The sequence below is a fragment of the Arachis ipaensis genome, chromosome B2 (assembly GCF_059453495.1).
Source record: "Arachis ipaensis isolate K30076 ecotype BB chromosome B2, ASM5945349v1, whole genome shotgun sequence".
NCBI classification, from domain to species: Eukaryota; Viridiplantae; Streptophyta; class Magnoliopsida; order Fabales; family Fabaceae; genus Arachis; species Arachis ipaensis.
In genome coordinates this window covers 122085510-122109420 of record NC_142437.1, presented here as the reverse complement: position 1 = coordinate 122109420, position 23911 = coordinate 122085510, and the positions used below count along the sequence as shown (strand labels likewise).

General features: G+C 36.3%; 2 protein-coding genes across 2 annotated transcripts in view; both read right to left on the bottom strand.

The window, feature by feature from the left end:
- Nucleotides 1-23911, bottom strand: part of LOC148575455 (G-type lectin S-receptor-like serine/threonine-protein kinase RKS1) — a 49706-nt gene that overhangs the window by 5515 nt on the left and 20280 nt on the right. The window lies entirely within an intron of this gene.
- On the bottom strand, nt 8081-10712 carry LOC107626244 (NAD(P)H dehydrogenase (quinone) FQR1). The gene is made up of 4 exons (XM_016329082.3): nt 10580-10712; nt 9185-9278; nt 8811-9073; nt 8081-8587 (listed from the first exon to the last, which is right to left on the bottom strand). Exons 1-4 carry the CDS (start codon nt 10603-10605, stop codon nt 8356-8358), a joined length of 615 nt encoding a protein of 204 aa, XP_016184568.1. The 5' UTR covers nt 10606-10712; the 3' UTR covers nt 8081-8355.

Here is a 23911-nt window from a genome sequence, read left to right as displayed (position 1 = left end):
AATCATAAGTTAATAACCATTGACTGATGGTTAATACAAAAAAAAAAAAAACACATTGACCGATGATTTTATTTATAAAAAACATTGACCCGTAGTAGATTATGGCTTAGTTTGATAAATTTTTTTTTTTTTAAGTATATAAGTGCTAATTTTCAAAAGATAAATTTTTAAAAAGTATTTACTCATTTTAGTCTTAAAGAGAATTTTGGACCAAACATTTTAGTCTCTAACTAAAATTAAATACTAGATTGATTCTTAACAATGAATTCCGTTAGTCACTTAGGTTCTTTGTTTCGTCAACTTTAATAGAGGACAAAATGGTCCCTGACAACTCTAACGGATGACAAAATGGTCATTGACTCCCTCTGTTCGAAAGCGACACTGTTCTTCCCCAATTTTCATCCTATCTCGCATAACCCTAAGAGTCTAACACTGCAACTTCAAACTACACAATGTACACTCTACAATTTCAATGTTCACAAGAAGAAAAAAAACCTCAACTTGTTCTCAACCAATTCATACTCAGGAAACTAATGACTATGTCTCTCAAGTACTTGTTGTCTTCGATGGACCCATGAATCTAGACAGCAAGTCTGATTTGTTAAGACCTGTTGTCGTCATCACCATCTCCCTCCTCCTCTGCCTTATCATCTCCATGGCCACGCACATTGTTCACCACTCCGATCGCTTCCTTTAACTTCTTCTCCGAACCAATGTTCAGTAATCACTTCAATTTTCATATGAGCGGTGATGGCAAATTGCTCGCTGTACTGGTAGCTTGCATGCGAGGTTGAAGCTGTCTGCCAACTTGGTCTCTGGGAGAGAAGGAATGAAGCATTTGGAGTCTATTCCAAATGAGAATTTGCATATGATGTTGAAGGAGAATTTTCTCATGATATCCTAATATCTAACAATCTATATTGCTTGCCGAAAAGTGAAGAAAAGCGTGCCCTTGGGGTTGTCATGGAACTTAGTCTTGAGGATGTGTTGAACGTTGCCGGGGTTGGAGGTGGATGCTTCTGGTGGGTGAAGTGCGAAGGAGGTGGGTATATCAGTCACCGAAATTTGGAAAGTGTGTAGTTCATGACATGTTGAGGTAGGTGCGACATGCGTGACAGCACCATGGCTTGATCTTGGAGCTGAAAAGGAGGAAGGAGAAGATGGAGAAGAAAATTGTGAAGGTGAAGAAAGAGAGTATTAATGTTAGGATTATGCAAGATACGATAGAAATTGGTAGAGAACGGTGTCGTTTCCGAACAGGGGGCAATGACTATTTTGTCTTCCGTTAGAGTTGTCAGGGACCATTTTGTCTCCCGTTAGAGTTGACGGAGTAAAAGAACCAAATGATTAACGAAGTTAATTGTTAATGATCAGTCGAATAATTAATTTTAGTTGACGACTAAAGTGTTTGGTCCAAAATTCTTTGGGACCAAAATGGATAAATACTCTTTTTAAAAATTATAGTTTATAGCTGTTAGAAAATCATTAGCATCAATTAGGATCAATTAGTATCGTCTATATTTATGTAGTATATCTGTATATTAATTATAGGATTCTATGCCTTTATTACTCTGATTCATTTAGCACCTATAAATACCTCTTGTATATTGTACTTTTGATGACAACTCAATAATACACCTTTCAGATTACTCTCTCAGTCTCTTGTTTCTAACATGGTATCAGAGCTTAGGTCCTTTTTTTTTTTTCAATAAATATTAGTTCATAGCCCCATTGTTTTTCCTTTCCGGCAGTGTTCTTTGGCCTCCTTTTTCGTTCTCTTTTCGACGCTTTGGTTCGTCACCCCCATAACCATCTTGTTCGTCTTGTCTCCGTGATTCCAACGCAATCAGAACCACCGCCATCCGCCGTCAGATGCGCCTCCACGCGCCGCCGAAATACGCTGCCACGACCAGGTTGCTCTTCCTTCTAGCTACCACCCGTGCCTCTTTGCTCGCCTTTTTCGACCTGTTTCTGACGCTTTGGTTCGTCACCTCCGGCACCGTTGTGATCCTCTCGTCGTCAGCTTTCCAACGCCGTCAAGATCGCCGCCAGACGCCCCCGGACGCGCCGCTGGAAGATCGCTGTCCACCTCCATTGATCCTCCCCCGAGATGCTTCAGTAGCCGTTGGATCTTGCTGTTGATCCCACGATCCTGAAGCCGCCACGTGTCACGCCACCAGCCTTCCCTGCGACCCACGCACCCGCTCCTGACCCGACCCGGCCCGTGCGCTGACCCGGCCGCCACCTCGACGCCAGCTCGTCCTCCTCATCCTCTCACGGGCTGCCACGTGTCTCCGTTGCCCTGACGTGGCGCTGACGTGGCTGCTGACGTGGCGCTGACGTGGCAGACAAGTGGGACCCTCCCTAAGGTTTTTTGGTGAGCTCTTTCCGATTTTGCCATCCGTTTCCTCATTTTCTGCTCCGAAATTGCAGTTTTTCTCTCCTCTCCTTGTTCTCTATGACTTCTTTTATGGAAAAGTCAGATGTTTTTGCTGCCACAGACAGAAAGGGGGCCTTCTGTCGCAACTGTAACCATTTCGGGCACCCGTTCTCCAGCTGTCCCTCTGTTGAATGTCGCACATGCCACCAGAAAGGGCATATTAGCTACCATTGTTCACAGTTGTTCTGCCGTTATTGCAAGCTCTCGGGACATTTGCTTACTACCTGTCCTACTCGTCCACCACGTCCTGCGCCTGCTTCTGCTGTTGCTGCTACTACTGAACCTACCACTGTCTCTCTATCTGATATTGCATCTCTTCTACAGCGTCTTCTCTCTGTTTCTGGTAATACCCCTGCTGCTTTATCGAGCCCTCCAGGTACTTCTAAATGGTACTTTGACTCGGGTTGCTTTAATCACATGTCTCCGTTGCGTAATATTTTCTCGTCCATGTCTGCAACTACAAATGGACCTTCTGTCAATACTGCAAATGGCTCCCTCTTGCATGCAACACACAAGGGTTCTATATCTCAGTCATCTCTTAATCTTCCTGATACTTACTACATTCCCAAATTAAACTTCAATCTTATTTCTGTTGGTCAACTTGTTGATCTGGGTTTTGACGTCACCTTTTCTGTTTCTGGTTGTCGTGTACAGGATCCTCGGACGGGACAGATCATCGGGACTGGACGTAAGGTCGGAAGGTTGTTTGAACTCGAAAGTCTTCATATTCCTCCTGTACCAAATCTCTGTGCTGCTTCTTCTCCCTCTACCCTTCACTTATGGCATCAACGTCTTGCCCACACCTCCTTAGGAAAACTGCGTCCTCTTGTATCTCAGGGTGTTTTAGGTCAGGTTCTGAATGAATCTTTTGACTGCATTTCTTGCCAAACTGCCAAACAACCTGCTTTATCTTTTCACAATAATTCATCTCTTGCTTGCTCTCCTTTTGATCTCATTCACTCTGATGTTTGGGGCCCCGCTCCCACTGCCTCTATGGGCGGAGCTCGATACTTTGTTGTTTTCATTGATGATTATTTCCGTTTTACTTGGGTTTATTTGATGACTAATCGCCATGAGTTACCTCAGATCTATATCAACTTTGCTACTATGATTAAAACTCAGTTTTCCAAGGCCATTAAGGTTTTCCGACGTGATAATGCTATGGAATACCGTGATTCCAAACTCTTAGCCTTTCTTGCAGAACAGGGTACTCTGTCTGAGTTTTCTTGTCCTGGTACGTCTCAACAAAATGGTAGAGCTGAACGCAAACACCGTCACATTCTTGACTCCATCCGTGCAATGCTCCTTTCCTCTTCGTGTCCTGAGCGTACTTGGGGTGGAGCTGTTCTTACTGCTGTTCATGTTATCAATAGACTCCCTTCTTCTGTTCTTGGTAATGTTACTCCCTTTGAGCGTCTTTATCATACCCCCCAGATTACAGTTCTCTTCGAGTTTTCGGTTGTGTATGTTTTGTTCTTCTTCAACCTCATGAACATAGTAAACTTGAACCTCGGGCTCGTATGTGTTGTTTTCTTGGTTATGGCACTGAACACAAGGGTTATCGTTATTGGGATCCTCTTTCTAAACGTATTTGTATATCTCGTCATGTTGTCTTTTGGGAGCACCACATGTTTTCTCGGTTCTCATCCTTTGAGTCGATTCCTACTACTCAGTCACCTTTGTTTACTAACCCCAATGTTGATCTTTTTCCTAGTGATGATTCTACAGGTTCTATCTCGAGTGACCCTCCACAGCCTCCTGTTCCTCCGCCTTCTCCATCTCCCGATGATTCCAGACCGGACGATGATCCTGCTCCTACCGTCATGCCTCCTCCTCCTGCTCGTTCTTCTAGGGTAAGGAATCCACCTCCTCATCTTCTTGATTACCATTGCTTTTCTACTATTCTTCATCAACATGAACCTAAGACATTCAGAGAAGCCTCCTCAAACCTAAATTGGCAACAAGCAATGCAAGAAGAATTACAAGCACTTGAAAAAGCACACACTTGGGATCTGGTTGATCCTCCTTCTGATCAGGAAGTTGTGGGTAGTAGATGGGTATACAAGATCAAGACTCGCTCTGATGGCTCTATTGACCGTTATAAGGCCCGCTTGGTTGCTCAAGGTTGTACGCAAGAGTATGGTATTGATTATGAAGAGACTTTTGCCCCTGTCGCTCGCCTTACGTCTGTTCGAGCTCTTCTTGCCATTGCCGCGGTTAAAAAATGGTCTCTCAGTCAGATGGATGTGAAGAATGCATTTCTTAATGGGGATTTGAAAAAGACAGTCTATATGAAACCACCTCCGGGATATCCTTGTCCTTCTGATAAGGTTTGTCTCCTTCGCAAGGCACTTTATGGACTTAAGCAAGCTCCTCGTGAATGGTTTGACAAGTTCAGCACTACCATATGCAGTCTTGGTTTTACTTCTAGCCCTCATGAGAATGCGCTCTTCATTCGTAAAAGCGAACGTGGAGTTGTTCTTCTACTTTTGTATGTTGATGACATGATAATCACTGGGGATGATGTTGATGGTATCTCTGCTCTCAAGGCCTCACTTCACCGTACCTTTGAGATGACAGATCTTGGTTCTCTCAGCTATTTTCTTGGTCTCGAGGTCATCTCCACCAATGATGGCATCTATCTCTCTCAGGCTAAGTATGCTTCAGATCTTCTTGCTCGTGCTGGGATTACAGATAGTCGCACTGAGTCTACTCCTCTTGAGCCTAATGTTCGATTTACCCCTATGGATGGCACTGTTCTGGTCTACTTGACTGTCACCCGACCAGACATCGCCTATCCGGTTTATGTACTTAGCCAGTTCTTGTCAGCTCCTCGTACTACTCACTATGCGGCAGTTCTACGCATTCTTCGCTACATCAAAGGCACTCTCTTTCATGGTCTTTATTTTTCTGCCCATTCCTCTTTATCTCTTCAGGCTTACTCCGATGCTGATTGGGCTGGTGATCCCACTGATCGTCGTTCTACTACTGGTTACTGTTTGTTTCTTGGCGACGCTCTCATTTCTTGGCGTGCTAAGAAGCAAACGTTCACTGCTCGCTCAAGCACAGAAGCTGAGTACCGTGCCCTCGCTGACACCACTGCTGAAGTTGTCTCGGTTCGTTGGCTTCTCGAAGATTTGGGTGCTCCTCAGTCGTCCCCTACTGATGTTTTTTGTGATAATCGCAGTGCTATTCAAATCGCCCATAATGATGTCTTTCATGAACGCACCAAACACATTGAGCTTGATTGTCACTTTGTTCGGCAACGTATCCTTATTGATGCTATTCGTCTCATTGCTGTTGGAACACTAGATCAGACTGCTGATATCTTCACGAAAGCTCATCACCCGACTCGTTTTCCAAACTCAAGTTGGTATCCTTAGCTCCCACTTGAGTTTGAGGGGGGATGTTAGAGAATCATTAGCATCAATTAGGATCAATTAGTATCGTCTATATTTATGTAGTATATCTGTATATTAATTATAGGATTCTATGCCTTTATTACTCTGATTCATTTAGCACCTATAAATACCTCTTGTATATTGTACTTTTGATGACAACTCAATAATACACCTTTCAGATTACTCTCTCAGTCTCTTGTTTCTAACAATAGCATCTATATTTAATAAATTTAATTTAAAATGGCTTTTAATAAATACAAATAACAATAAGTGTATTCGGTAAAATAGTTTTTAAAATTTAAAAAATATTATAATAGACATTAATATAAGAATTAAATTTAGATATTAATTAATATATAAGGTTATATTAGATTTTTTAATTTTAATAAGTATAAATAAATTTTTAAAAATACTTCTAATTTTTAAAAGTCACAAACACAAACATATGAATTTTTTAATTTATCAAAGAAATACAAAACGAAATGTTCGAAAAGCTTTACCAAATTATTTTTTTTTTTGGGTTATAAAAACCTGTATATGATTTATGAATACCAAAATTGGTTTTGATAACGACATTATTAGACGTGCTCCTCCTAAAATACTGAGTATCATTCATTGATTAGAAGAAAATTAAAATTAATTAAAGAAAGAAAGAGGTAGAATGGCATATCATTGAAAGATCAACCGTAGTATCGAAGCTTACGTCAAGTTATTTACATAACCAACAATGAAATGATGGATTGGAAAAATAACGTTTGCGTTGGAGGCGATACATCATCGCTCATTGCATAATGCATAGATAGAGAGACAAGAACAACAGCAAAGAGACATTAACCTGTGGGGTTACGACTTACGACATGATGTATGCACGGAAACTCTTGTTTTTATTTAAGTCAACTATTTCAATGAAGATGCTAAAAATATCTTTTTATAATAATCTTTATTTAAAAAGTGTGACTTATTTGTTTAGCAATATTTTAAACAAAAGTAACACTTTTACTTTAAATAAAAATCAAGTCCTACAACTTATCATTCAATAGTCAAAATAAAATATCTTCACATGATGACAATCATAAAATCTTCATTGGAGTAGTCACCTTTATTTAAAATCATATTTTAGCCTCATTTCTTTCTTTCTTGTACTAAGTCCATTAACTCTCTTCTGGCATTTAATCTGATGGGGAACTTAGTTAATTTAAATTTCATATTTTATCCAAGGATTCTAGTTAAAGCTACGTTGTTAAAGTTATTAATTAGAAAATTTTTTATGAAAAATATATAATAATTAAGGTGCATTTGGTTTGTATTTTTATTTTTTATTTTTTTTAATTTTTAGTATTTTTCAAATTTTGTAAAAAGAAACAAAAGGTGGAAGTAAAAAAAAAAAAAGAATTTTACCATTTTCACATATTTTTTTAAATTAAAAAAATTACTGAAAAAAAAAATGAAAGCACATCAATACCCAGTGTTATACATTTATTTTCAAAAAAAAAATCACTAATAATAACTTTTAACACGTATTTTTTGGTAGGACACATGTTAGTTAAATGCAAAAACTAATCATCTCGATATATATACATGTATAACACAACTTGATTTGATGGCCAAACTTCCTTGGGAAATGAGAACAGGATTACCAATAAGAAATGGGGATTGAAGCAATTTATCTAGACATTCTAGTGAAATTGGTTGAAATGAGAGGTCAATAACATAAGCAACTCCAAAAGTAACAGGGACTGGACGTTCAATAGGTAACATTAATGATTATATCTATAATACTCCAATAGGTAACATTAATGATTATATCTATAATACTCTTTAAATTTTTATTGTACATATTGTATAAATATTCCATTGGCTCCTCATACTTTCCCTTCGAGAATTGACATGTCCTCGCTTTACATTATGCCTTTGTCGGGAGAAAATGCAATGCTTCCAACTCCTCCCTTCTTTATTTCCTTTAAATTGATGAATAAATGAAACCTTATAACAGAATTGCGCAAATAAAGTTAGGCTGTCCTACTCATTGTCATCATTTTGCAATTAGTTGAATAATCAAGGTCATCAACTCATCCCCTATCAATTTGTTGCATTGGAAAGATAGAATATGTTCAAATTCAATGATTAGTATTGTTCTACATAAATGAATTATTTAATATGAAATTTCACATGACAAATCATGTATTGAATTTTATTATTGACTAGATATTTTGTAAGCCTCTCAATCCCATACTAAACATTCAATAATGAAAACTAACATGTGATAAAATCATGTAAAATAGTAACAATTGCCAAATTGTCATTAACAATAACACTATATTTAGGGATACAACATGAAGAGTGGTAACAACTGTAATAGACATAAAGCAACAATTATTTCTCTCCCCTGCTTTTTCTCATTTTTCACTAGCAACTTATTCTATGTATGACAATTCTGGATACTGAACGATGCACAAACACTCTTTTGCTTAAGTATAAAACATATCAAATGGGAGATGAATGGAGAATAGAAAGTCACTGAGATCCCTTTAACTTCTTGGCAATCTCAGCAAAGTACTTCCCCTGATGGAAAGCCTGAGCCAATTCCAACTCAGTCGGCTGTCTGGAGCCGTCCCCGGCAAACGTACCAGCACCATATGGGGAGCCACCCTTCACCTTCTCCATCTCAAACATCCCGGCACCAAATGTATATCCAATCGGCACAAAGATCATCCCATGATGAACGAGCTGAGTAATGGATGTCAATCTGTACAATTTCACAATCGGAAAAACAATTAATAATTAAGTTTGATCAGACTTATTTTTAGATTGAGATCTGACTCCCACATCTACCTGTGGGATAAGATCTAAGTGTAATGTATGCAGAAAATAAGGCAACGTAGTTCACAAATGTCTATAACCAGCATTAAAAAGACACTCATGGGGGAAAATGGCAAGTAATGTAAGCAAAATTGGACAGGTAAACTCACGGGGTGGTCTCCTGTCCGCCTCCTTGAGAACCGGTGCTGTAAAAGATTCCGGCAGGCTTTCCTGCTAGTGCCTGTGTACGCCATAGGCCTCCAGTTGCATCCAAGAATGCCTTAAACTGAGCAGCCATGAGTCCAAATCTCGTTGGGAATCCAAGCAATAAACCATCAGCCTCAGGTAGCTCATTGGGTGTAATAATCGGCACATCACTCTTCGGAGGTGCTCCCATCTTCCCAAGTACCTCTTCAGGTAGTGTTTCAGGTACCTGCATGTGTTAACAATATTATAACTGCAGCATGCAAATTCCCCAAAAATTCTCAGAACAATTGAGTTCTAAAGAAAGGATTTATAACAAGATAGATTTTTCAATACAAACCTGCCAGAGTTTTGCTTCTACTCCTTCCACAGAAGCAGCCCCCTTTTTAATCTCTTCAGCTAACTTCTCAACATGGCCGTACATGGAATAGTAACTAAACATGCCATATAATTTTAATCAGATTCATGCCAGTGCCAGATCATAATACTACACATATAGTATGACTCACTTCCAATCACTATTAGATTGCGTATTGCACCTACGTGGTTTGTATTGTAAATATATCCCCTAAATCAAAGGTACCTTTAATGTTGAAATTTGAGTCAATAATACCCAAGCTCAAAGTCAACCCAAACTAAAGTGAGATTTTACCTATTCAGGATTATACTAATGCCAACCACTAAAGCATGAACAGAGGGTTATGGTGGCACTATGCTATCACTAAGAAAAAAACACGAGCATGCTAATAACAGACAAGACATAATGACATTGACAAACACTCATCTCCACAGTAGGAACCCATTTAACAAAGGCTCCATCATTTGCATTAACAACAGAAATTGGTTGGGACTAAAGAAACATTTTTCAAAGAAAATTAAATGTTTTTATTAGAAATTCAAGGCAATGATAACCAAATAGCCAAAATCCTTATAAATCATCTTCAAGGTGTATGTAGCTGGAATAGTCATCAATAATGATGAATTGATAGGACCACACTCTATAAGTGTGTGGGGCTTGCACTATTCTTTCAAAGGCTTATTGCTCTTCTTTACAACCTTATTGTGAAAAAAAGGTAGGTAAAGAGGCTTCAGCATCATTTTTTTAAAATTTCCTTGCAGATCCAGCAAAATGACCTTCAACCCCTCCCACCAATTAAAAAAAACACCACTTTTCCCAATAGCAAATTCCTCAAAATCAAAACCATGTTTCCTCAGTTTTTTCTAGCTAACATCCAACCTTGCATGTTTCCCCAAAATGAGAAAAAGGGGAAATAAATGATAACAGCTTGAAGAAATGAGCAATTAAACCAGAATCAGACATGAGTATGTGTCAAAACTTCTACTTCTAGGACTGAATAGTATACAATTTTATCCACAAGCTCAAATAGGTTAAAATTTATAGGTCATCTAGTTCACATGATTCTGTAATTTGGCTTCAATTGATTCTACATAGTCCAATTTCTCAATCTATTGCAAAAAACGACGCCTAACAAGACAAACAGCAAACACCTCAATTTCTCATGTTTTCAGAGAGATGATTCTCATCAAAGAAATAAAATTGATGCCTTGATATGTCAAAAAGGAGAAATTGGATGAAACCCAAGATTCAGATGAAGCTAACAAGTGAGAAATTATTGGACTTGGCGAATAAAAAGGTTAGAAAGAATGATGAGGCAATGAAAATAGCATCAGATAGAAGAAGAAAAAGAGAGAGGGGGAGAATAGAACAGCTTACACAATGTAAACTTTAGTAGGAGCCATTGATCGATGTTGCTCGTGGCTTGAGCACAGTGAGGGAGAAGAAGCTCTTCGACGAAGAAACGAAAAGAGAGTGTGTGTTTGTAATTGGTAGATGAAAACGTTGACAGGGCACCTTTGATTATATATACTCTTTTTCTCTTTTAGGTAGGTGTTTGGACACTATTAAATTAATAATTAAAAAAATATTAAAAAATAAAAAAATAATTTTTTTAAAAATTATAATTTATACTTTTTTAGAAGATTTAAAAAAAAAAAGATTTTTAGATAATAAATAAATAAATAATATTTTTATATTATTATATATTTAAATATAATTGATAAATAATTTTTTTTCATGAGATATATATCTAAACAAAAAATTATTTTTATTTTTTTATAAGATTTTTTTAAAAAATAAATCGAAAATATTTTTAAAAGATCACCAAACAAACTCTGAATCTTATTATCAAGCATTTTTTTTAAGAAAATCTTATTAAATTGTTCTAAAACCAGTACTTAACATTTTACAGAAAAAATAAATAAAACTTTTTAATATGCTTTTAATTGTATTTATTAAAAAAATTAAAAAAATTCTCAATAATAACAACTTTTAATCAATGCATTAAAAAATTAAGAATGTTTCTTAGTAAAAATCGATTATTTTTTTATTTAATTTTTGTTAATTAAATAAATTTTAATTTTGTATTTATTATATTTTATATTAATAATGATTCAAATTTAAAGTTTAAAATTTATGATTTAAAATATTTTTATTTTAATAATAAAATTAATTTTTAAAAAAGTGTTACGCTCCTTATTTTTTTTAGAGTGTATTAATATTAGAAGAAAAAAAAATCTAATAAATAAATCTCTAATTAATTGATCAAACTATTACTATTTGCATTAATAAATGGATTACTATTAATTACGCACTCTCAACATTTTTAGAAACATATATTTTACTTTTAATATATATACGCCAAATGAAAATAAAAGATGCGTTCTAGACCATTTTTAAAATTTCATTATTATAGAAAAAAATAAAAATGATCATTTACCAATGAAAAAAACGAGTTATTATTATTATTATTACTATTATTATTATTATTATTATTATTATTATTTGGAGTTTATTATTGATACTAATCAGTTTAGCTTATTAACATAAATTATAGGATAGCATAAAAATAATTCAACACAAATTTATTTTATCTACCAAGATTCCGATCCAGAAACTTGCTTAACGTTGAATTATTTCAACTAATCATGTAATAATATCATCGATTTTATTTATTCATCTACCTGTTTATTGTCGTTGTCTTATACATATATATGGAACTGCAGTCTTAATAATAATAATTAAAGGCGGCTAACTTTTGGGGTCTTTATGTTGTACTCATCTTAAATATAATTTTGATTTTTATTAAAGAAAATGAGTTTAAATATTTTGCGTCAATAAATTTATGATAATTTCAAACTTTTTTTTCCTTTTAATATAGTCTAATTTGTAGACTTTTCCAATATTTATTAGTATCAGATATTGTATTGTATAAGGATTAAAAATGTAATGTTAAAAAAATATTATAACTACTAAACCTAACATATTAAATACATATTATCATTATTAAGAATGATGCATAATTAGTGGGTCAATTCTTATAATATTGCATCATTGTCAGTGGAGTAGTTGAAGCCAAGTCACGTCGATAATCAGTCACTGATAATTTGGTATAAAATCTGGTTTATAATGTTTTATCTTATAATTATACAGGATCGCAAAATAAGGTTGTTTCTGCATTATTTCTGGTTCAGATTCCCTACATTTGCCTAATATAACACAACGAAAAAGGTTAGGTGCTGTTAGGGACCAACATTTTTTATCATCATTATAAAAGTCTCGTAAAGTTAATATAGCAGGGATAAGAAAGGAAAACTAGAAATTAACACCAATATATATCCTAGTTTAATTTTGATATGTGATGAAATCTATATTTAATTTATTTAGTCTTTAGAAAATCAAATATGTTGTTCCTCATCACAATATATATAAAATAAATGTTCTAATCTCAAGTCTCAACACATATATTTATAGTTCTAATAATTAATTAAAAGTTGTCCTTGCTGCCTGTGTATAGCTCGTCCGTCGATGAATGTCTTCAAGCTTCTCGCAAAAGACACTCGATGAATGTCTTCAAGCTTCTCGCAAAAGACACTCTGACGCTCAAGTCAGTAAGTGTTTAAGAGGTATAAGAATAATTCTATGAATATAGAATGTAAGACATGAAATAGAAGTTATTATGTGTTGTGTATAATAATTCTATGAATATAGAATGTAAGACATAATATAGAACTTATAGAACTTATCATGTTGCCCCTGAGATTAGATATAGAAGGTTCCTTTTATAGGCATAAAATTGATAAATGATATCCATGTTATGACCGTTTGGTCATTAAGATTGAAATGATGGTCATTAAGTCGATGATGAAGGTGTCGGTTACAAGTAATGAATGAATGATAATTAACGTCGAGTTGTAACTCATAATGCACAATAAAGATCGAGTTATAAGGTGACGGATCAAAAGTAATACACAATTTCTAAATGTGTATTATTATCGAGTATTTTTAAATGTATTCATTCAAATATTATATTTTCATAATAATGTGTTGTGATTTGCACAATAGTATTTTTGGGTTTTGTAATCTGGATGTGTTTCTAACGTTTAATACACACTGATTATTAATGGAAGTAATTATGTGTGTCTGCTGAACTGAAGTCATTCTTTTCTTTTTGGGGTGGTAATGATGGATACGTATGTGGATGGTAGTGAATAATATTCTGATACTTTAGACTCTTTATTTTCGGTCAAAACCTAAACAGTAATTCCTAACAGAAAATGTTAACAATGAAATCCAGACATATATATATATGTGCATGTATAATCCCAGATCTGATCAAGTGATCATAGCGTCCACCAATTTTTTTCTTCTTCTTTGTTTTCTAACGTGAAAGTCCGAAGGCAGACACCAACTTTGATTATATTATATTATATAGTTGATGGTTGAATTGTGTATAAAATTATTCGATGCGCATGTGGAGCTAGAATTAAATAATAGAGTTCAACCTTAGCTTTCAATTTTAAATTTCATGTTTGATATGTAATTACAACCTAGGATTATTTTTAAGAAATTATATATATATACTTGATTACAGCCTATAGTCTAGTGTCTCTTCTGTTTCTTGCAATATATATTAACTAGCTTCATCATCATATATCATACTTGTTTACATGAAATTGAACCACAAAACTTATATTCAACTCAAATAATTTGAATGATAGACTTTTAAATCATAAAAAAATAAATGGATCAAATACTATTTACATTGCTTGAATTATTGTTATTCACTTATTTGTACAAATAAAAAATCTGTCATAAAATTATTGTTTTTCAATATGTAATAAGTGTCGAAGAAGCTAAGCTTGATTCTTAATCTGATTGGCATGCCATGCATATCATTACTCATTGCAATGCAAGATTTGATAGTAAGAATTATGTTGAGGCTAAAAGAAGCAAAGCAACGTTGAATGGACCCACAATTGCATAAGCAAAGCTAGAAAAGCTAATGGCTTTTGCTCCACGAATGCCATGTCCCCTTATGTATTAGAGTATATTGCTTGCTTGGAAGGAAATTAAAATATTAAAAAAAAAAAAAAAAAAAAACACCAAAGTCTTCTCTCTCAAATAGATAGATGCTTCTTGTTTTGTTTCTTTCTTTTCCTATTTACCCTACTTTGTGAATATATATATATAATGGATGGACCACTGAACATTCTACTCCGCAATCATAGCTCTTAAATGAGTTTGTGGTGGGTTCTTTTTATTATTGGGCTTCAAGGGAATAGCATTATAGAAGCTTTTTCTCATCATGTTCCCACGGTTCACATACACCCTTATAGATTTCACACACATACACCGCTATGTAGTTTAATTTTCTTTCAATTTTAGGTTTCTTGTTTGAGGCCTACGTATATTATAGGCTTGTGTTGTTCTCATAGGATATTAGCATTTAGCTGGCATTGAAAAGGTTTATGGGTAGTTACATAACATCAAATGTATCATTGAAAGTATGACCTACCACTTTTGTTATGCCATGCCAGTCTTTAAAAAACATTATTAAGAAAATTGAGTGACCCAGCAACCTTCAAGTTCCCCTCCTCCTCCCGGCGGAAAAAAAAAATTCGTATATGTTTCGCACTGGCATGTTTTTCTGGTTAAAAATGATATTTGTACACTAAAATTAGTCCCTAAAATTAGTTACTAATGTATTTATGTATAAATATATATGATTTAATTTATTTTTAATATACATTTGTATTCCAACATATATTTTATATTAATGACTAATTTTAATAGCTGATTTTAATTTAGTGTATACGTAATATAGTCATTTTTTGGTTTGTTGCAAATTAAAATTTATTATCACCTTATATATTTGTTGTAAGAATAAATAACCATTTGTACTCATGAAAGATGAAAACGCTGACATTTGTACCTATACTAGATCAAAACTGAACTTGTACCCACGTTAGATGCCCTCTGTGTGACAAAAGTGCCATGTCTTGGATCTGCACTTGGTTCGTGGTTATCCGACCCTACGTGGCACTCCAACCCTCCAAAATTCTATCTATGTGGAAGGAAACGTTGGTATATGAAAGTGGATAGGGTTCTACGCATCAAATCGAAACCCTAGCAAGTTATCTTTCCTAATTCGAACCATATCCCAAAAATCGAATCTTGTTGAATTTCATATAATGTTAAGTGCACCCACGGTCAGAAAGAATTATCTCGTAACTCCTGGAATGTCTTTGCGCAGATTTAATTCTGCTGTAAATGATGAAAATCGTAGCAATTCTTCAAGTTCGAAGAAGATGAAGGAGAAGAAGCTCGACAGCAGATACTTCTGTGGGAGGGAGATTGCGTTGATGGAGTCTGGCACGATGACGAACCCTAATAGATGGTTCATCAGATGTCCTTTATGAGCGGTAAGGGCCAGACGCTATTATTATTGAGGTGAGAAAATTATTTTTGAATTTTAGTTGACATTTGGGTGCGTTTTTTTTTTTTTTTTTTCATATAAGAGACTGCAAATACTTTGTTTAGGTAGAAGAAATCGAAGAAGAATGAGAGGGCCTAGCAAGATGTTTAGCCAAAAGAAATTCGGAGCATTCTTATGCAAGGCATGATGATGGATTAACTGTCACTAAAGTTAGGGAAAACCAGCAAGCATCATCAATGTTGGCTAGGAAGATAGACAAATTTAGGGTTGAAATTAGGGGTGAAATCAGAAAAATTAGAGTGTTGCTTTCAACCATTGCATTGGGGGTAGCGTTTGTTTATTGTGTGAGTTGTATTTGGTAATGAAAATATAAGATTTGTATAATTTGGGATCTTTGTTAAACATCAGATAGTGAATTTTTTTCCTGATATCAGCATGACATGATGTGTTTCTTACATTTTTCTGTTTTTATTTATTTATTTATTTATGATACATTAACATAGACACCCATGCTTTGAACTTGTTGCTGCCATCTAAGTTGATTTTGATAAAATTTATCTCTAGACAATGCCAATCGAAATGTACATGAATCTCTCTTTTCTACTTAAGGATCCAATAATAAGCTGAATCTGTAACATAGGAACCTGATGGTTTTGGTTTTCAATATATGAGTTTCTTCCAAAATCAGAACAAGGTGCTGTTAGAAGAATGATAAAATTAACAATAAGTTGTTTGAGAACACTTATATATAGTTGCTGCAAGTTCCATTGATTGTCACATAAACTAAAGAAGACAAATATTGACAACTCAAAGCACAACCTCAAAATCAGCATAACTAACTCTACCCTTAAACAGACTATGGAAATGTATAACAAAATACAAGAGTCTTGTATCTCTCTTTAGTATGCTAAAACAACAAAAAGCAACCATAAGTAGTCCACGAGCAATGTTGACTACATCAAAATACGAAAACATAACAGTTTAAGAGTATCAAATTCCTCTCTTGTGAACGTCCACCCACTCATCAAAACACATAGTCTATGAAATTGGGGTTGAGTTACTGCTCCCGCTTAAGACACCATTTTTTGCTCCGCTTGATGCACTTATCCTGCCTCGACCTCTACCTTGACCTCTGCCTCTAACAGATGTGCCTCGGCCTCTAGCACTTGGAGTCACACTAGGTGTGGGCATGAACTGCACGAATCGTGTGGTTGTCCCTGCACTAGCACCTTGCAGTGAATGAGGTGTTGTTTGAAAGTTGTGTGTAGAAGAGGTTGTAGATGGATGGTTGGCAGATGGTGTAGGTGTTTGTGCAGTCGGAGGAGGTCGCCTAACACTTCTCCTTTTAACTTGTTTTTTGGTTGTTGCATTATTTGTTGGAGGTTGTGGTTGTATTATTGCTGGTGGTGACATCGATTGAGGTTGCTGAATTCCAAAGAAAAACCAAATCAAATGTGCGAATAATTAAACAAGTAAAATTAACAAATTAAATAATGCAATGCACTTACCTGTGCAAGTTGGGGTGTTGCGGAACCATTTTCTCCTTCAGTTGCTGCTGCTTCAGCTTCTGCAGCTTCTAATGTCTCCTCCTAATATATTTCAGTCAGCATATCCTCATCTTCATCACCTGCAGGTACTTGCGATGCAGCACTCCCTTCAGCCATTGCTTCATTTCTCTTCTTACAGCTTCTCTTATTATGACCAGCCTAAAAAACAAAGTACTCATTGTAAATTCAACATGAATTTCAGGTAGAGCTCAAGTTCCACAGTATGATCACAAGAATCAATAATTATAGAGTTGAAATAATTTCAACTAAAATTGGTGGATTCACATACCTGGAGGCAGTATTTGCATACAATAGTTCCAATCCTCCTCTTTGTTCTATGAGGGTCACTCTTCGCTTTAGGGACATCATTTCTCTTGTCTCTCTTGAGTGTAGGTCTTTCAATTGAGTTTTTGTACCGTGATGGCATAATGGGTAGGGTGTCAAGGTGCTTCTAGAACTCCTGGCTTGGAACTGGACGCATTGAAGACTGATACGCTGCATTATATGCACCCATGGTGAGCTAGTTATGTGCATACTCTTCGAGTCTTCTGTTTTAGTAAGCTAAAGTAGCACAGACATGTCTAGTAGGGAGAGGCCTCTTTGTTGATCTTCTCTCGTTCACCTTTGGCCATCCCTCAACCTCATCTAAAGGATTGGTTTGATTATTTTGGAGAGTCCTATTGGAGTTAGAGGGTGGAACTGACTCAGGGATTGACTGTGAAAGTGGATTTCTATACAGCTGTGGGATGTATTGGGTTAGTTGTTCAGGTGCAAGAGGTTCAGAGACATTGACTTCAGAGGGCGGGACTGGGTCTGAACCATCAGTATGGGATGGTTGTTGGTCATGCTCAATAGGTGGCTGGGAAGGTTGGGACTGAGTTGATGGTGGCTCCTCCGGTAGGACAGGTGTTGGAGGAAGTTGGAAAATCTGTCTTGCTTCATGGGATGATGAAGGTGTTGGATTTCCTATCTGTTGGGACATTATGACACCATCCTCATTTTGGGCCTTAACATCAGCCTGGTTATTTTCTTCATGGGCCTCTTTCCTGGGCTGGACCTCACCTCTTTTTTGGGCCTCCTTCATAACTTGGACATGACCTACTATTTCAGCATCGTCATCATCTTCCACTACTATCAATCTTATTCTTGGACTCTTCTTTGGAGTTGGAACCCTTTTAGCACAGCTCTTTATTCTCATCTTTGATGGAGTCATATCATTCTCCTCAACTAGCACAGGATGATCCATCGGATGCTCTGTGTAGACATTAATTTTGTTACCGTTCTTCACGGCTGCCTCATACATTTTAACTATGTCCATATCAACCCTTAGTAACCTCAACCCATGATCAAGCTCCTTCCCAGGTTCTAGCCAGTAAAAATCAGTAATAGACGTATATCCAATGTCCTTCAGCAAATCAGATATAAAAAAATCATTGAGGGTAACAACGTTAATCCTCTCAATTTCTATTACTTTTCCACCAATGTAACTAACCTTCCCACATGATCCTCTCTCAAATCGTCATCTATGATTAATAGACAGAGTTATATGGATGGTGGCTATCCCTGAAAGTAAAATTAAACAATACAATAAAAAAATATTGTCTGTAACTGCAGCTTACACAAACCCTCAATCAACTATTCTATCAATTCTCAAACATATAAAATCTAATCACAGGGTTTGGTAAGGTAACAGAATTTGTCTAACTAGTAGCAACGACATATGAAATTAATCATTAGTGGCACGACATACCTCTGTTCTTCACGAATAAAAAAGACTGACGTCTTCGCTGTCAACGAGGGCTCTGCTCGCTAATCTATGCACCATTATTTATTATGTATTCGTGGTGATGGATTGGGAGTGCTCCGGTCGTCTTCTTCGACTTGGGAATGGAGCAACGGCGATGATAAACCTCTGCTAGGGTACAGCAGATTCTCTCGAGAAATGCACTTCTTTTTTCCAAATCCTTAGTGAAAAGCAACGTTCAATTCCACGTAGATAGGGTTTTAGAGGGTTGGAGTGTCACGTAGGATTGGATAACCACGAACCAAGTACAGAATTAAGACAGGACATTTTTGTCACACGGAGGACATCTAGCGTGGGTACAAGTTCAGTTTCGATCTACTATAAATATAAATGTTAACGTTTTTATCTTTCATGAGTACAAATAGTCATTTATTCTTTGTTGTAATTTTCATAATTGGTATGTGATATCCTCTTAATAAAAGATCTACTTTTTTCTTTATGAATTTAATTATTCAGAAAGAGTAATACTATGCAATGCAGGTCTATGTATGGCACACACCTCAGCATGCTCATTTAATTTGAAAAAAAGGCACACACAAATTAAAGCAAATTCTTAGCTTAGCTAAATAATTATCTTAAGAGAGATACGATGACAGATTTAAAAAGAAAAAATTTGACACAAATATAGAAGCTCACAGCATATAGTCACACACTATTCACTAACTAGAACCACAATAAATGACAAGTTATTCTTTTTTATTTGAGTATTTACCCAAATTGGTCCCCAAAGAATTTTGAAGTGGACGTTTTGGTCCCTAACAAAATTTAATTATGTAATTAGTCCCCAACTTTTGTAAACGTCTGTCATTTTAGTCCTTCTGTTAGTTTCCTCCGTGAAATTCTAACGGTAGAGTCCAACGTGTCACGTTCAGGTGATGAGTCAGCCGTTAAGTGCCACATGTTCAATCAAGACAAATTGGTCCCTATTCTGAATGATGCTAAACGCGGCGTTTTGGGAGTAGGGCACGAGGGTGTGTGTCGTTTCGTTAGCTGAGTGGCTTTAAAGGTCCATTTTTGTCTTCCTCCCCCAAAACGAAATTACAACAAGCACCCTCTCTTCCCCTAAGTTTTACAAAGAAATCCACCACCACGTGAACCGGTAGTCAGTCTTCCGACGACCTCGCTGACATTGTTGACTCAAGACTTTGTACCAAACGAAGTTATTGTAGAAGAAGGTTTTGCCGGTCTATCGGTCTTCACCGGTCAGGTTAGTATATCTTTTCTCTATTATGATGCGGATGGTATAGTTGATCATCGTTGCAATTGTTCGAATGTGTTTACCTTGTGTATCTGTTTCTGGCAGTAGAAATTAGTTACTGAAGAAAGTGTTTTTAAGTTCTTCATTACTATGAAAATCAGTTACTGATAAGTGACGTAATGCATGCATATATGAGTTTAACATTAAAAAGATTCAATATTTTGTGGTAAATACACTTTATACATTAATTAATCTAGTTATCACAATTAGGAAATTAAAGTTTGAGCAGTTGTTGTTTAATATGAAATTGCTTTGTATAAGTTTGTGTTCTGGTTTTGACATTTTATTCCATATTTATGGATTGCGGATGACTGATTGGGTTATCCCTGTCTTTCAACATGGGGGAAGTTTTGTCAAAGATAACAAGGGTGAACTACTTTACATTAATGGGAATGTAAAGAGATTTCCTCCTTTGGATCTTGATTTAGTGAATTATTTTGATTTGAAGAAAATGTTTGAAGAACTTGGCTACCATGCATACAAAAAGATGTATTGGTATGACCCAACAGCTCCTAGTTATAAAGCAGGCCTACATCCTATATATGGAGACAAGGAAATCAGAGAGATGTGTGACAAAAAGAGGGAGGACAGAGAGACGGATGAATTGTGTCTGTTCTTTGATCATCCAATTATGGAAGATGTTGATTTTGAAGATAGCGATGATACTGATGAGCATAGTGAGGCCAAGGTCTTGTCTGATGAACCAATTTTTGACAACGATAGCTATGATAGCTATGAAAGTGCTGAAGACGAGGCGTATAAACCCCCACCTCCAGGATTTGAGGATGACATCGATGATAGCTATGATAGCTTTGAAGATGAAGAACTCATGAAGAAAACAAAGAGAAAAGGTGGCAAAAGAGATAAGGGTAAGAAGAAAGCTATTGGAAAAAAGGATAATGCAAGGAAGATGGCTGTTGAAAAAAGGGATAATGCAAGGAAGAAAGGTGGGCCTAAACAGACTACTAGGCCCAATGACAAATATGGGCCCAATATAACTGTTGGGCCTACTCTTACTAATGGGTCTACTCCTACTGCTAGGCCTAGTCCTACTGCTGGTGGGTCAGAATTTGGTGTTGGACCGGGTATAGCAGAGGAAGGGGATGACATCTTTAGTGATGAGTCTGATGGTTTAGGATTTGAGTCAGAGGGGTTTGATACACCTCAATCATCAGACAATAAAGGAGATGATTTTGATTGGCCCCAATTCAATGAGGAAGCAGACTTTGGTGATGTGCATCTCCAATTGAACATGGAGTTTGCCACATTGGAGCAATTCAAGCATGCCTTAAAGGACTATACTATTGCTGAAGGAAGGAGGATTTTTTATGTTAAAAATGATAATAGAAGAGTTAGATGCAAGTGTGCAAGTGGGGAAGAGAAGGCTATGATTGCAAAGGCAAAGTTCAAGGCTAAATGTAAGGCTAAAAGGAAAGAGACTGATGCTGCAGAAGTGGATAATTCTGGAGAGAATGGAACTGCTATTGTCCCTAGCAGTGATGATAACGAATGTCCCTGGCTGATTTATTGTGCCTGGAATAGTGCTATAGGGTGCTACCAGATTAAGACGTATGAGCCTAAACATACTTGTGCTAGGGAATTCGGGTCTAACATGGCTGATCAGAAATAGGTGGCTGATAAATTAGAGAAGAGGTTATTGACCCAACCTCACATGACTCATGGAGAAGCTTTTGATCATATTAAGATAGACTTTAATGTGGTGTGCAGTGGCAAGATGATTTATAGAGCTTTAAGGGTTGCTAGGGAAAGGTATGTTGGGAATGAGAGGGCTCAGTATGGAAAGTTGAGAGATTATCTCACTGAAATACACAGAAGAGTATTGGGTGAAGACTGGACTACTATCTCCAGAGCCACCCATCATTAGGAGACCTGCAGGCCGCCCCACGAAGAAAAAAAGGAAGGCGGACCCTGTTGAAGACGCGTGTGATGGAACAAAGGGATGACGAACATTCAAGGTTACCTGTCAAAAATGTGGCGAATCTGGCCACAATGCAAAAACATGCAAGGGACCACCAAGGCCTAAACCCCCACCAAAGAATAAAGGTAAAAAAAAAGGTAATGGAAATGGATCCACCATTGCAGCAGGGTCACAGGAAGAAGTACAAGTAATCCTATCAGCCCCTCAACTACAGCCACAGGTACCTTTCTAAATTGGATTATATTCGATGCTTTGTATGCCATTCATGTACTTACTTGTCTTGTTACTTCGTCTTGTGTTAGGAGCAAACTACTAACTCATCCAACCAAGTTGCATCAACAACAAGTTTTAGGCCTCTAAGACCCAAACAACAAATTCTGAGACCTCATGTAGCTCCGGTCACTACCCCAACACCTCCTATGAAGCTTGTTTCGGCTCCAAGACCTTTGCCTCCACCAAATTTAACTCCTCCACCTACAGCCCCATTTGCTCCAGTGCCTAGGTCACTCCATCCGAATCAGATACCAAGAATCTCTCCGGAAACAGTTGTTGCTACAAGCTCTGGAACTGCTGCCAGAATATTCAAGTTCATGCCTACACTAGGACTCAACCTCCAAAAGAAGAAATGATATTGCTCTATGATATCATGCTGATTGTAGTTATGTTGTTTAGTTTATTAAGATCCTTTTGTAACAGATTATGGTTATGTAGTGCATTTATGCAACTTTGAGCTATGCTTTTGGAATGTATCTTTAATGCTAGCAACAGATATAAACTAGCTAGGAGTAAGTTTTTTGTTGGAATATTCAGAACTTTGATGCTTGATTTCAAATATATGAAATTATGGTTATTAGACTATTTTGATAATTATGAGTGATGTGATTTGTATTAAATCAGGTTTTTGAAACATTATTTTTGTGAATGCATATGATTCTAATATTGGGCAAAGAAATTTCATTACACAATTCTGACAGACTATAATATTAGCAATTACACTTTGATCAATTATTCAATTACAATATATCCATACATAATAAGCACTTAATTCCCTTTTTTTTCTACCTAACTATATCTTTCCTAAAAAAATACAAACCAAAAAACCTAGCATGAAAAAGAACACATTTTTTCATTGACTGCTCCACTCCCTCCTTTTACTTATATTCTTAGTCTTCTCTAATTCATCTACCAAATCTTTCAACTTCTTCACCCTCTCTTCCAGTACAATATTATGCTGGCTATCTTGCATTTCATGGGAAAAAATTTTGTCAAACCATATAAAAAATTCACAGTGTGGAAGATTCTCCTACATTGAAGGGGAAAATGCACAAAATCAGAGTTAACCCATGAATTTTGCAATGCATAAAGAAGATACCATACCCAATGTTTCTTACCCTATAATAAGGACAACCAAAGAAAGGTCTTCTTGGGTTCTTATCTGTTCCAGATTCCACAACAATGGCATAAGCTCCACAGTGGCATCTTGGATTCTCCCCTCTTGCAATTTCAAATTTGGGGCCACCTGAAGCACTGCTAGCACTACCATCTCCGCTACCTCTAATAACTCGTTGACGATAAGAACTTGCTGAATTTTCTCCACTTGCCATGGTTACACGTTTTCAGAGTAGCACACGAGGATGATTATGACCTTCACACCATTATTTTAGGATTTAGGGCATCATACAAGAACAAATTTGTAGTTGTATTTCTAGGGATTATTTTGTC

What these genes read in the sequence shown, in the direction of transcription:
- LOC107626244 (XM_016329082.3), bottom strand. Translation starts at nt 10,605, where the DNA reads ATGGCTCCTACTAAAGTTTACATTGT. An exon ending in CCTACTAAAGTTTACATTGT is followed by an intron (nt 9,279 to 10,579) that starts GTAAGCTGTTCT and finishes TGGCATGTTTAG; the next exon opens with TTACTATTCCATGTACGGCC. An exon ending in GGCGGACAGGAGACCACCCC is followed by an intron (nt 8,588 to 8,810) that starts GTGAGTTTACCT and finishes GAAATTGTACAG; the next exon opens with ATTGACATCCATTACTCAGC.